Source organism: Paramacrobiotus metropolitanus, unplaced genomic scaffold (assembly GCF_019649055.1).
Source record: "Paramacrobiotus metropolitanus isolate TYO unplaced genomic scaffold, Prichtersi_v1.0 Parri_scaffold0000043, whole genome shotgun sequence".
NCBI classification, from domain to species: domain Eukaryota; kingdom Metazoa; phylum Tardigrada; class Eutardigrada; order Parachela; family Macrobiotidae; genus Paramacrobiotus; species Paramacrobiotus metropolitanus.
The window spans coordinates 882,213-896,519 of NW_026570263.1; the positions used below are offsets into that span (position 1 = coordinate 882,213).

At 49.0% G+C, this 14,307-nt stretch overlaps 3 protein-coding genes across 3 annotated transcripts; 2 read left to right on the forward strand and 1 right to left on the reverse strand.

The window, feature by feature from the left end:
* Nucleotides 1–1,553: 1,553 nt before the first annotated feature.
* LOC129590955 (uncharacterized) lies at nucleotides 1,554–3,030 on the forward strand. Its single transcript, XM_055486418.1, has 2 exons — nucleotides 1,554–2,234; nucleotides 2,397–3,030. The coding sequence occupies exons 1-2, from the start codon at nucleotides 1,621–1,623 to the stop codon at nucleotides 2,524–2,526; spliced, it is 744 nt and encodes a 247-aa protein (XP_055342393.1). The 5' UTR covers nucleotides 1,554–1,620; the 3' UTR covers nucleotides 2,527–3,030.
* Nucleotides 2,746–6,961, reverse strand: LOC129590953 (uncharacterized). The gene is made up of 6 exons (XM_055486417.1): nucleotides 6,345–6,961; nucleotides 5,772–5,967; nucleotides 5,106–5,198; nucleotides 3,982–4,189; nucleotides 3,360–3,897; nucleotides 2,746–3,228 (listed from the first exon to the last, which is right to left on the reverse strand). Exons 1-6 carry the CDS (start codon nucleotides 6,712–6,714, stop codon nucleotides 3,134–3,136), a joined length of 1,500 nt encoding a protein of 499 aa, XP_055342392.1. The 5' UTR covers nucleotides 6,715–6,961; the 3' UTR covers nucleotides 2,746–3,133.
* Nucleotides 6,962–7,465: 504 nt separating this feature from the next.
* On the forward strand, nucleotides 7,466–14,014 carry LOC129591040 (SWI/SNF complex subunit SMARCC2-like). The gene is made up of 13 exons (XM_055486542.1): nucleotides 7,466–7,861; nucleotides 7,978–8,302; nucleotides 8,374–8,465; nucleotides 8,795–9,061; nucleotides 9,671–9,917; nucleotides 9,985–10,168; nucleotides 10,224–10,346; nucleotides 10,741–10,902; nucleotides 10,961–11,256; nucleotides 11,859–11,993; nucleotides 12,053–12,893; nucleotides 13,137–13,436; nucleotides 13,545–14,014. The coding sequence occupies exons 1-13, from the start codon at nucleotides 7,653–7,655 to the stop codon at nucleotides 13,628–13,630; spliced, it is 3,267 nt and encodes a 1,088-aa protein (XP_055342517.1). The 5' UTR covers nucleotides 7,466–7,652; the 3' UTR covers nucleotides 13,631–14,014.
* The last annotated feature ends 293 nt before the right edge of the window (nucleotides 14,015–14,307 follow it).

The window sequence follows — 14,307 nt, forward strand, 5'->3', positions numbered from 1 at the left end:
ACGGGTTGATTAGATGTATTATTAAAATTTAAAACTGCTTCCAAAGGGCGGTTGGCTTTTGCTGCCGTGCCAATAAAGTGGAATATTTTATCCTTTTTTTCAAATCTCAAATAAACATCATTTTGTGAGAGACGAAAGTCGATTTTGAGAATTTTGGTGTTCGACTGGAAATGGTGTGGACTACTCGAGCAAAACAGCGAGTCCCAGTCCCACCGGGCGTACGCACTAGGATTCGAGTCTAACCGCCGCCCGGGGGGAGAAAGCGGCCCAAGGCAAATCTTTTCACGGCGACCTAAATGAGGAGCGCGCAAGCCTCCAGCAGGGGAAGGTAGAGAAGGTAAAAATATTTTTCAGAAGGGATATTTTTCCGCTAAGGAACGTAGACAAAAACGGTTTTATGAAAACAAAAACCGCATTTTTAGCATTCAAAAATTTAAAATAAACAGAAAATTTAAAAAGCGAAGCTTATCCGCATTCTAATCTATGTTTCCGCCAGCTATAAAGCATTCCGTCAGATCAGCTCCCATCAAAGGTCAAAACAAAAAAATTAGGGGAATACCCTCTCCGGTGCGCCTGGGTGCGACAAGCTACATTAATGAACCATCTGTGAGGACGTAAGCGTGAAGCGACAATGCGTTTAATGGGTTGGGGATGTTGTTGGCGTTAAATGGGTTGGGTTTGGGATGGGTTGGGGTTGGGATTGGGGAGGCGACAATGCGTTGGGGATGTACTATACAAATGCATAGATTTTTGCCAAACTTCAAACAAATTTTATAAGCACGTAACAGAAAGCGGAATCATAGGCGGCGCCTTTCTGCAGCGGGGGTCGCAAGCAAGACACTGTGCTTAAGTTGTCGACGTTAATCAATAAAAAATTCACCAAAGAACACAACGAAATTTTGAAGTCTTCATCAGGTTTAAATTGTTTGTGTGTAAACAGTTGGAGGAAACTGGAAAGTATTTTTATTCTAAGTGGTCTAAAGGTTGACATCGGTGGTCGTACGGTCGCATCACTGGATTGTTTTGTCGGGACGCACTAACTAAAATTTAACGAAGTCTCCGAATGGTATCTGAACCAGTAGAAGTACTGAAATACGGCTACAAAAATTTCAGTAATTATGGAGCTTTTTTTATTTGTAGTTCTTGACAACTGACCGGCATATGCTGCTGATTGATTTGCGAGAAGCTTAAAAACTTTGTTTTATAATTTAAAACAAAGGAACATATTAAACATAACTGGAAATTTTGCTAATCTTTTCAAAGGGAATCTAATTTCGGGTTAAGCTCAGCGGAACGCCGATTTAATGTTCTATACGCTGCATACGCAGTGCGTCACGGCCAATACGGTACAGGTACGGAAGATAATTTGTAATGGTACTGTAGCTACAGCTGAAGTACTGTATGTCTACATTATAAACTACAGTAGAGTACCGTAATAACTTGTATAGTATTTACTTAATTGTAAATTAATTTTTATCTGTCTCTCCATCCTGCAGAGTGTGCGTTGTGGCGAGCGATCCTGGGCGATCCGGGCACGACGCAGCATACAATGTCCTGACGGACAGTTTACACAGTACTACTACACGCTGCGGTGACCATAGTTACTGCTGTCGCTGCGCGATGCTGCTGAGCCGGGTCATCACGCCCACAACGCGCAGTCTGACCATCCGCGCAGACGCCAACGACTGGCAGGGGGAGCCGTTCAACTGGCACATCCTAAGTTATGTGCAGACGTTCTTGGAAGTTATGCGCATCCAGCTGCCCTTCCTCGTGCTGAAATCCTTCGGCCTGACGTACACGGACCCGGGATTTTGGCGGTGCTTCCGGCGACAGTGTGACCAACTGATCGTCGACGGGCTGGAGATGCGCGGGACGCTGTTTAATCGAATGCGGATGGCGCTCAACTGCTGGTCGTTGCCAGACGACGAAAAGCGCTTCATCAACGCCTACAGACCCGATTTCCAGTCCGATTTCCATTCCGGCTGGCATTCGGTAGCGCATGCCCAGCCGTCCGTTGTGGATGCGACGCTGATCTGTGTACCCCGGCTGATCTGTAAGTGGCGGGATCCGGACGACTGGGAGGCGGTCAGCCGGCGCTTCCTGTTGGCCGTGCAGCGGGCCTTTCCGCCGGCCAGCGCCGCCGTGCTGGCCAAAGTGGCGGCGGTGCACGCTCGCTGGTGCCGCAGCCTCGCCTACCCCGACGATTGGTGCATTTTCCGGCAGTTCGTCAAAGAGCAAGTGGACAGTAATACAATAATTGATATACAATACATATCCACACACAACTATAAGTGTATATATATATATCTCGCATTATTTGAGCAACATAATGCGTTTCTTTCACCGAAAAGAAATGCCGCAGCGCTTCTTTACATAATTATGGTATCTTGCTACAGGTACAGCGGATTACAGCCGAATGGCAGTCGGCATGCGTACGCGTGCGATGATGTCGACTTGCGAACGGTCGACATCCGCCAACTCAGCAACATGGCCTTGTGGGGCATCGCCGAGATTTACATCGAATAATATCCAAATTAATTACATATCTGCGCAGGACGACGCCGACGACGCCTTATCCTAAGAAAACGGCAATCACATGGCCGTATTAATAATTTACGGATGACTGGAGGCTGGAGCAGTACAGGGCAGGTGGTGCTGTGCTGTACGCTGCTGAATTTGTTGTATGTTTTTGTGCTTTCAAACTCGTGTTGCTTTTAGTTATTTCCATTTTACCAGTCAAAACTCTCCAACACCAACAGATTTTAATCAGATTTTACGGTAACCATGTAGGATATACATGCACTTCTCATGACTATTAACCAGCGCCGCTCCCAAAAAAAAAATTTTTTACGAGTAAGATACAAATTCAGCAGACGCCCCCATGAGGCCATGACCATCGCCGCGTGTCAATACTCAAAACAGAGAAAACAAATAAACAAACAAAATGGAAAGCAGATTCGAACTGCATTAAGCGCCAGCAAACAATTACAGCAGCAAAGCCATTTACAAGAATCCATCCTCCCCGGACACGGCCACAAGAAATACGAGGCGGAATAAAACGCTACGAGTTACCAAAAATTCTAGCTACGCCCTCGCTGCGGAGGAATGGCTCCCGCATCCCGCGGCATCCGATTCACTCGCCGGCGTCGTCGCTGCCGGTGGGGCGGCTAATGGAGCCACGGTGACGCAGCGTATCCCCGGCGGTCATCGGCATATTCATTCCCATTCCTGCAAAGGAAAATATCAGAAAAATCCCCAAAAATATCATTTTTTACTCGTTAAATTAAATAAAAAAATTAATAATTCTTCATCCGCCAAGACATTTCCCTGCAACAAACACGTGTTCAGTGTTCAGTGACCTTGCGCGGGCGCCTGCTGCATCATCCCTTGTCCTTGGGCGCCCATGTTCCCGTACTGGCTGCCCGGCGGCCCCATGGGCATCTGGTGGGCGTAGTACTGCCCCATCTGCGCCCCGCCGTCGCCCGGATAGTGCCCCATGACGTAAGGCGGCTGCGGCGCCGCGGCGAACGGCGGCTGGAACTGCAGTTGCGAAGGACTGGCGGAGAAAAGGGGCTGCAGGCCCTGAGTGGCGGAGGTGGGGTACATAGTGGGCTGGGAGTGCGTGGTGAGGAAGTACGGGTGCGCAGTGCCCACGGGAATCTGCATCGCCGTCGATTCTGGGGGCGACGTCAGGCCCAGCCCACTGGAGTTGAGTGGAAACGTGGCCGGCACGGAGCTGGAAGGGCTGGGAGCGGCTCTGCCCAGTGAAGGGACGAACCCGTGCTGCTGCTGCATCTGCTGCTGGGCGTCCAGCCGCGCCTTCACCTCCATGGCCTTCCCCTGCTCCGAGTGGAACTGCTGGCGCTCCTGGATCAGCTGCTGGCGCAGCAACTCCAGCTGAAAAAAGCACCGACCTGTTACGCAACCGGAAATGTCACATGCCGGTTCAGAGGATGTAGTGAGTTTTGACATTCACTGTACCTCCAGCGGCCCAGCTTGGGCTATATTCAGCAATTCCTCCGCCTGTTTCCGTTGCAACTCCTCCACCTGCTGCCTATGCAGCAGCACCCATTCCTCCGTCACCTGCCGCCGTTCCGTCTCAACCCGCGCCGCGAATTCCGCTTGCTGCCTTTCTTCCGCTTGCTGCCTTTCTTCCGCTTCCGCTGCCAGTTTTTTCTCGTCCTCCATACTATAACAAAGCAATGCAATGTCGTCTGATTGCTGAGCCGTCGGGTCATTTTGGCTCTATTTTTTTACAAAAATTGCGATTAATCTCAGATTATGAGTGCCGTCCCGGCACTGCGTGAGGCGTATCCGCGAGTTTTTGGGCGAGTAGAACATGTCTTTACGCCGCGTCTGGCTGCTTGCGCACAGTCTGCATTATCGCCACCCAACCTCAGACACGCCGCCCGCTGACCTCCACAATATTTTCCATGGCCAGCTGATGCTCCTCTTCCCCGCCCCCCATCGATTCTTCCAGGCGGCTGCTCTTCACACAGTTCCCGCAACATCCACTCTGCTCGACCCAAATCAATGATCCCGCGGCACGTTCCCCCCACTGGCCACGCGGACAGTGCGCGGAAATCCCAAGGGGACTGATTCCAGATCCATCAGCGGAACGTACAGCTGCCGGCTCAGTTGGCGCTTGGATTACCTGCCCTCGCGGATTCCTTCAGCTCTCTTTCTACTCTGTCCCTGATTAAAAACACGGAACATCACGGTCAGTCGGGAATCGTTGGGTTTAAGCAGGATGCAGATTCCGTGGATCTTCTCGTGGTTGGTCAAGTGTTGCATGAACAGCTGTAACTTCTTCTCGTCTTGACGGGCGCCGCTGGTGTCCTCGATGCCCGGGATGCCGACCTGACGAGCAATGATGCGGCCTTCTTGATGCAGCAGCCGGCCGGCATCTGCGCGTCGAATTGTCCGCATTCCGGCTCGCTAGCATTTTCTCCACCCGTGCACCATGGACCATGGCAGATGGAATAATTTTTTTAAATATACTACGGTAATATACTATCTTTTTACAAAAGATGAGATTTTTTGAATTTTCATCCGGAAAATATGCCCCGGTAAGTCGTAACGAATATCAAAATAACGTAAAATACCTGGATTGTAGAAATGCGTCCAATGCAGCCTCATCTGGGTAAGGTGTACTTCTGATGCGGATTCCTGTTCCACTCAGTTTCTGCTGCAGCGATCTGTAAAAAGTCCGCCTAATGAACTAGTGACAGACACCAGTGACACCACGCCGGCATGACATATTATTGTTTTTCGCACCCGAATATGTGAAAACTTATTTTTCCAGTACAATGCATTTCACAACAGAATTAAATTAATTTTTACTACACATAATTAATTTCGTACATCAATTTCGAGGTACGTTTTCTTATTTGTTTAAATTCAAAACAGAAACACTTTCGCTCGTGGGCAGGCAGCCATTTCCAATTAACTATCGAAAATGTTTTCCTTTATTGATGTTCAAATCGCGACATAACAGTCGCAAGTCATTCTAAACTGTATTTTAATCTTATCTCTATTTTCAGCACTGCTAAGTACTAAGTTGTCATTCTGTCTGGAATACAACGGGCAGCGTTGCAAGGAAAACATCAGCAAATCGATATAATAATTATAATATATTTCAAAAGCTGCTGTCTGGCCGTAGTTAATTGACTTACGACTGTAATGTCGCGATTTGAAAATCAGTAAACCATTACTTTTCAAAAGCTGGGAAAACATTTAAAATAAAAATAAAATATCTTTGAAGATCTTACTTGACTGCTGATGAAACATCGCCATTTGCCTCCCGACACTTTAGCAGAACCACTTTCTGGGAATTTCGGTTCAAGCACCACATCGCCGAGGACACTTTTTTGCGGTTGAATGTTTCCTCCATTTCAAATTTCTTCAAAACAACTGACGCCAACACTCTCGGCTGCGTCCCGAAACCGTATTCGCGAACTGCTGTATCTGCAATTAACACAAACATAAAAATAATGTCGGATAGAGATTTTGGTTGTTTTTTTAATGTTTAAATTTTAACTGTAAAGTAGTGTGCCCGCGCTTGCACTTTTTGTTGTTTTGGCGGCTATTGCCGAATAAGCAGAAACCACAGAATAGTTACAAAGATTTGAACAACTTTTAGGAATCAATGTTAATTTTATTTCATAAGAAAAATTAGACAATAAAAAAACAGCTTCGGAACATACAGTCACTCATTAAGCATCAATCGACAGAGACGGGCTAACTTTCATAAATATGATAAGGAATATATATTCACATCAGCCTCAGTAAAAAACGGACAATTAACTAACAGTACTCTACGCCGCGCACACAGTCCTGCTTACCGTAGCTGACCGATACACAGCAGTGCCCATCCCATTCCTTCTCGCGGCCTCCCTTCCCCCCGCCCAGCTTGCTCGGGCCGGAATGCGAGTCGCTGTCGTGCAGCCGACTGCCGCTCTCCTTGACGTCGCGCTCACGACGGCCAGCCGCCGTCGCTGCGTGCATGTTGTGAGCACGGGCCGGAGAGTGCCGCTTGTTGGACGGCGTCAGCTCGGCGCTGCTAGTGGAGGCGCCCGCTCCCGATGCAGTACTATCCCCGGTGACGTTGGGCGGTGAAGACTGATGGCCACGTTTGGCCGCCTGAACGTAGCTCATGCCAGAACTAGAAGTACCCACTTTCTGGCTGCTTGTACTCGCGCGACTACCGTCCATCTCTGCTGACACCTGAACGAGCTCAACGCATGCAGGAATCTATAAAGAGCAAAACGGACTATTCCCCCGTTTGCTAACACACCGACGCTTATAGCTTGGCCGTGTGATGCAAATCGTGCCGTCAAATGCAAATGCCAGTCGGAAAATAAAGGATGGAATCCGATACACATAAAAAATATCAGTTGGGTTCACCAGCGCTGATCGAAACTGCCCAACTGGCATGAATCAAGCCAGTTGGATTTTTCCATCAGGGCAGCATAACCCGCATGTCCGTCGATCCCGGAACCAGATATGTAATTTCAAAAGAAATTTCCAAAAACATTTTTTAAACAATGATAAAATAATGAAACGGAGAGAATGTAAAAATACAGCACAACAACGCTCGCAGACTGACAGCTGCATGCAGCCTGAGAAGTTGAGAACTGTTGGTGTGAGTTGGTGAGAGAACTGTTGAGATTAGATTAACTAGCACAATTTGAAGTGAGTACAGAGACGGTGCGGTGCTCGTCGAGTTTGACATCGCGTCCGCAGCACATCGTGTAAGCCGCCAGACTCGATAGAGACAACACTGCGCATCCAATAAAAGATATGTTTCAAAACTGTCGGTTGTATGCAGTTTTCCTGTACAACGGCTCGTTATTGCACTGCCTTGATGCTACTGTTGTGGTTGTAGGCTGTAGCGAAATCCCTGTAGCAAATAACGTAGTGTCATACGTCAAATCCGCGCGCCATTCAAACCGAAAATCAGTACTGTATTTAATTTATTTTTTCCGTTTTTCATACGTTTTGCACTTGATGCAGAGTGCAGACTACAGTCGAAAAGTTGGGCAGAACAAACGGCAAATCTGTACGTGTCAGCCATTACGAGGATTTTTTGTTTGTGCTGTTTATAAGTCTTGGATGCGTTGAGCCCGTCAGGCGTCAGAGCGTAATCATCAATGGAGGGGAGTCGCGCGAGTAAGAGTAGCCAGAAAGCGGGGACCTCCGGCAGCAGCAGCAGTCAGACGGCCAACAAAAACAAGCGCAGCCGCCAGTCCTCCCCGCCCGTCCCTTCCCGCAACAGCAGTGCGTCAGGAACTGGCGCCTCCAGTCGCAACGCCGATCTGTCGTCGTCCAACAAGCGCTCGCCAGCTCCTGCGCCTGGCAGGTGAGTCATTCAGCTGCTTCTCTTCTATTGGCAGTTTCTCAGTTCTTGGTCTATCCTTGCCACAATCCTCGCATAATTCTAGAGGATCGGTTGGTTAAAAATTTTTTCCCATACAGGAGCGCCAGTTCCTCCAAATCGGGCGCGTCAGGAAGCAGTCTTAAGCGCAAGGAGCCCGAGCTCAGCGATCTAGACGACGACAGCAGTCTGTCTGCGTCGCACGCGCCCCCGCCCCCGGCGACGGCGGCCGGCAGTCGCGAGCGCGAGGGCAAGGACGGCGACAGTCTGCTGCACGACAGCGACTCGCATCCCGGCCACAGCAAGCTGCCCGGGGGGAAGGGGGCCCGCGAGAAGGAGGGGCACGCGCAGCAGCAGCCCCCGCAGACCGATTTCCAGCCCATCAAGGGCGCCCTCTTCAAGGACATGGACGCCGATGAAGAACGGGTAAACTGACTGACGTTTCTGACATTTCTTGCCGTTTTTGCGTCTGCTAACATTGCTCTTCGACTTCTCAGGAAAAGGAGCAGCGCCATCGCACCCAGGAAGTGTCCCCGCAAAGCTACAATATAATTATTCCTAGCTATTCAGCATGGTTCAGCTATGATAGGTGAGTCAAGAAACTGACTGAAAAAGCACTTTATTACATTCTGGATTTGTCTCTGGTTTAATGTGGAATTTGTTTGATTTAATTGGACAAACTTGATTATGTCACTTTGATAACGCCTTAATTTTCAGCTTGATGTTGAAGAGTTTCTTTGCTGATTGTATTTAGATAATTGTTTGATTTTGTTGACAAATTTCGCTCACGTTTAATTGTGGATGTATTTGATTTAATGTGTAAATTATTCTGCATTTAATACCTGATTTAAATTCTGTTATTTTATCCAAGTTGAATGGATTGGAATTTTTGTAATATAATTTACTGCATAATTGCAGCATCAACGCGATCGAAAAGCGCTCCCTGCCGGAGTACTTTAATTCCCAGAATGCCTCCAAGAGTCCCGAGGCGTACATGACTGTGCGGAACTTCATGATCGACTCGTACCGCCTGAACCCCACCGAGTACCTGACCTCCACCTCGGCGCGCCGCAACCTCACCGGCGACGTGTGCGGCATCGTGCGCATCCACGCCTTCCTGGAGCAGTGGGGCCTCATCAACTTCCAGGTGGACTCCGACAACCGCCCCATGGGCTTCGGACCCAGGTACAGCAAAACTGCAGAACAGACGCTGCAGTTGAAACTGGCACTCTTTAATTTGCACTCAGACAGTCAGTTTTGTTTCGATTGCTGAGTATATTGTAATTAATATTTGTTTTGCTTGCACATGGTTTTCGAAGGAATTAGGATTGAGATATTTCAGCGCGCTTTTGGCTGTGATGAGAGTTTGCTGATGTACTGAAGTGCTCGTACCTATCGTGACAATTTACGTTGTGTATTTGACGAGTGGAATAATTAACGTTGAATTTTATTATACAAGTGATGTAATGATTTCTGTTAATTTCCTGACGTATTTATTTTAGTTGTTTGTTTGATTTTAAATTAATGCTTAATTTTGACAAGTTAAATTATTAATGTTTGAATTTATCAATTTAATGTCAATTGACCATTTCGTGATTTGGCAGGTTGATCTGTTGATGGTGAATTTGTTTAAGAAAATTTGGCTAAATTTTGGGTACGTTTTCGCTTTTAAGTAACAACTTACGTTAGCTATCTATACAGTACGTATTTGAACAACTGAATACTGTTTGAATTTACTAATGCAGTGTTATGTGGCTAATTTTTGAATTTGATGGATAATTTCGTTGACAACAGCAACACGGCACACTACAACATCCTGCTGGACACGCCGGTGGGCATCCAGCCGCTGCAGCCCGTCAAGCACCAGGGCCTGCCCAGCGCCAACGCCGACTACATCTGCAAGCTGTCCGACGTCACCAAGGAGCAGCAGGAGGCCGACGCCGCCGCTGCCGGGGCACCGGCGCCCGGCGGTTGTGGGGAGAACGCCGGTCCGAGCTACGGTCTGCGCGCCGACAGCTACATCAAGCGCTCGGCGGCCAGGGTGCGTAGCGTCCCTGTTCGTTGGCACAACCGCGGGAATGTGCAACATATCTTGGTGCTGATTGCAGGGCAAAGTGGGCCGCGAATGGACGGAGCAGGAGACGCTGCTGCTGTTGGAGGCCCTGGAGATGTACAAGGACGACTGGAACAAGGTGGCCGAGCACGTGGGCTCGCGCACGCAGGACGAGTGCGTGCTGCACTTCCTCAAGCTGCCCATCGAGGACCCCTACCTGGAGGACTGCAAGGACATTGGTAAGGCGTGGGCGTTGACGCGGCGGCGATCGGTGTTGACGGTGGGGTGTTGCAGGTCCCCTGGCGCACTATCCCATTCCCTTCAGCAAGGCGGGCAATCCCGTCATGACCACGGTGGCTTTTCTGGCGTCCACGGTCGATCCGCGCATTGCCAGCGCCGCGGCACAGGCGGCTCTCGGTAAGGCGGGTGCAATTGCATTCTTCTGTCATTTTTTTCCAGTGGTTTCTGGATTTTTTAAAAATACTTTTAATGGATGTCCAGATTTCGAATTTTTTAATCAATTTTCTGTTGATGTTTTCATTCCGTTTTGATTCGTTTTTTTCCATAACATTTTTGGTTATTAAATTTTTAAGGGCTGTTTTAATTGTTCTCGAGTTTTGTACCCATGGTGAACTTTTTGGTTGATGTTTTTATTTGTTGCGACCTTTTTAATCGATATTTAAAATATTCTTACGCTTGAAAGTTTTTAAAATTTGTAATTTCTGGAAGAAAAGAATTGGTTTTTGTATGTTTTAAAAATTTTAATTTGTGTTAAATTGTGGATTTGAACGGTGACTGTGGGTGGTTGCAGAGAAGTACTGCAAGTTGAAGGAAGAAGTGCCGCCGTGGCTGGTAGAGACGCACCAGAAAGCGGTGGGCGAGGCGTTCGACGCGGCCAAACGCGGCGAAGGCGCCCTGCCCGACGACCGCTTCGGGCTGGCGGCCATGAACATCGCCGGACTGGCCGATGGCGGTGGGTCTGCTGCGTTATTACTTTTCCGTGAATTATTTAATTGCAGGCATTGTTGTAGAGAACAGCGGAGAGAAGGCCCCGGCGGCGCCGGATGCGGCTGCCGGTGTCGCGGAGGAGAGTGTCACCGCGGCGGCGGTCCCGGAGCCGACGGCGTCGACCTCCACCGATGCCACTATGGAAAACGGGAAGAACGGGACGCCGCCGACCGCGGGCGAGGTGGCGGGCGCGGCGCCCACGGCGGAGTTGGCCAGTGACTGGGAGCGGCTGAAGAAGGTGACGGACCGCGAGATTACCCGCAAGGATCTGCAGATGGCCGCCTCGGTGGCGCTCTCCAGCGCCGCGGTCAAGGCCAAGGTTTGTCAGTTTTATTCGGTCAGTTTTCCGAATCGTACATTTTTAATTTGCACTAATGTTTAATTTAACATTTAATGTTTTAAGATCCCTTTCTTATTGATCAAGGTTATTTTCAGTATCTTTGGATTAAATTCGAAAATTCCACAATCTAAATTATATATTGCATTTCTAATTTTGCATCCTATTTTTATTTCTTTTATACATAATCAAGGCAAAGGCGAATTGTTTGCAGTACGAGCACATCAGTTTTGATTTTTTTAATTTATGAAATTTTGAAAATTCTGCATTTTTATTTTTAAATTCCGTTGTTAATTTTACGATAAGTTTTTCATTTCTTTTTCTGAGGTGATCAAGTATAGGTTTAGTTGGTATCATTATTACTTTTTTGGTGAATTTTCGAGATTGTGCTGTGCATTGTTAACTTTGAAATGGTATTTCGCTGCTGAATTTTCGCATTTGCGCTTTAACGTTTTTCCGATTTATTTTCACGCGATAAAAAGTTGCTTAGCCGGTGGTTGTTGGTCATGTTCGAAGTTGTTTGTGAGCAGTGGACAACGGAAATGATTGCGAGTATTGTGGTTAATAATTGTGTAAATTTTCAGCATCTGGCCACGGTGGAAGAGCGCAAGATCAAGAGCATGGTGGCGCTGTTGGTGGAGACGCAGATGAAGAAGCTGGAAACCAAGCTGAAGCACTTTGAAGAACTGGAGAACATTATCGAAGCAGAGCGCGAAAAGGTATGCTTTGCTTATTTATAATCGCACAGAATGCGGTATCGTCAGCGGTGCTTTTCCAGTTGGAGCTGCTGCGCCAGCAGCTGATCCAGGAACGCCAGCAGTTCCACTCGGAGCAGGTGAAGGCCATGGAGGTGAAGGCGCGCCTGGCCGCCCAGCAGCAGATGCAGCAGCAGCACGGCCCCCTGCCGGTCCTGGGCGTGGCCGCCCCCACCCCCTCCATCTCCCTGCCGGGGGGCGCCTTCCCGTCCACTTCCGGCGGGATGGGTCCGACGCCGCCCCAGGGACTGCAGACGCCGCTGCACATGGACGTCGCGATGACCGGACACCCGTCGGCCCTCAGTCCCCAGCCCATGATGCACCCCACCGCCGGCACGCCGGACCTGCAGCGCCCCCTCTCCGCCAACACCCCGCAGCAGCAGCAGCCACCCCCGCCCTTCCAGCCGCAGTTCGCCGCGGTGCCGCAGCGCGAGATGGGCGGCGCGGCGCCCCCCGGCTATCCCGGCGCGATGCAGCTGCGCCCGCCCGGACAGATTGCGGTGCGGGCGCCCATGGGTGGGCAGCCGCCGGCCGGGTACCCGGCGCAGTTTGCCGGCGCGGCGCCGACCGGTCCGCATCCCGGGATGGGGATGGCGCAGGCGGGCGGACAGCCCGGGCAGATGTTCCAGCCGCATCCGGGATATCCGCAGCAACAGGCCGCCGTGCAGCAGCAACAGCAGTACGCCATGCAGCCGCAGCAGATGCAGGCGCAGGGATATCCCGGGATGCAGCAGGGCTACCCCGGCATGCAGCAGCAACAGCAAGCGCCGCCGCAACAACAGCAGTACCCGCAGCTGTCCCAGGCGTCGCTGTACGCGGTGCAGCAGAGCCAGCCGCAGCAGCGTATGGCGCAGATGCAGCCAGGTGAATAGTGCACGCCAGTATTTATTTAGTTTAACACAAATTTCATTTTAATGGTAGATAACAATTCATAAAATAAAACAAAAGGGGAATCAGTATGTATTGTAATTCATATTTGTTTATTTTGCATTTCTTTTAGTGTCATTTTATTTATTTTTAATACCTAAGATAAATCAGTATTGTTTCAGTGTCAGTATTATTTTTGCATTTTTTATTTGCCATGTTATTTATATCTCTGCTCTGTAGGTGGTAATCCGTACGGACAGCAGATGGCTCCGGGACAGCAGCAGCAAGGACCAGCGGGAGGAGGCGCCATGCGGCAGATGGGCATGATGCCGCCGCAGGCGCAACAGCAGCCGCCCCCGGGGCAGGGCCAGCAGTCCGGACAACCGCCGCAGCAGTACGTCATGGGGCATTATCCGGGCGGCGGCGGGGCGCAGATGGGGCAGTACCACGCCCACCAGATGCCCATGGGGCCGCCGGGCAGCCAGTACGGGAACATGGGCGCCCAGGGACAAGGGCAGATGCAGCAGGCGCCCGCGCAAGGTCAGTGAACGCCTGTTTCTTGCAGAATGTATTTTTATTTAATTTAATGAGTAAAAATGATATTTAATGGATATTTTTGCGGGATTTTTCTGATGTTCTCCTTTGCAGGAATGGGGATGAATATGCCGATGGCCGCCGGGGAGACGCTGCATCGGAGTGGCTCGGAGAGTCGGCACAGCGGCAGCGACGAGTGAAACGGACGCCGCGGGATGCGGGAGAATTCCCTTTTCAGCGAGGGCGTTGTGTTGGATGTTTTTTGTTATCTCTTAGCGTTTTATTCCGGCGCGTATTTTCTCATTTCTTATGGCCGGCCGTGTCCGTGGAGGATGGATTCTTGTAAATGGCTTTGCTGCTGTATTTGTTTGCTGGCGCTTAGTGCAGTTCGAATCTGCTTTCCATTTTGTTTGTTTTTTTGTTTTCTCTGTGTTGAGTATTGACAAGCGGCGTGTGGCGCGTCTTATTGAATTTGTATACTAGTTACTCGTTATAATTTGTATTTCAATTGCGCTGGTTAGTCATGAGCAGTGCGTATCGTAAGTCGCAACCGTAAAATCCGATTAAAATCTGTTGGTGTTGGAGAGTTTTGGTGGGCAGTTCAAAGGAATACACAGTTTATTAATTGTCTGCAATTTAATTTGCAATTTTAACTCGCAATTTAATTTTGCCTGTGTGTACTTAAAATTTACCATTTAATTTGCAGTTTTAATATGCAATTTTATTGACAAGTGTGACTTTTAATATTATGCGCTTTAAATAGTTTAAATTATGAAATTAATATTATGCGATTTAAATAATTTTCTGGCTGATAAAATTATTAATAATGATGATCAATAACGACACGAGTTTGACCGCAACGAGGAAAATGCAGTGC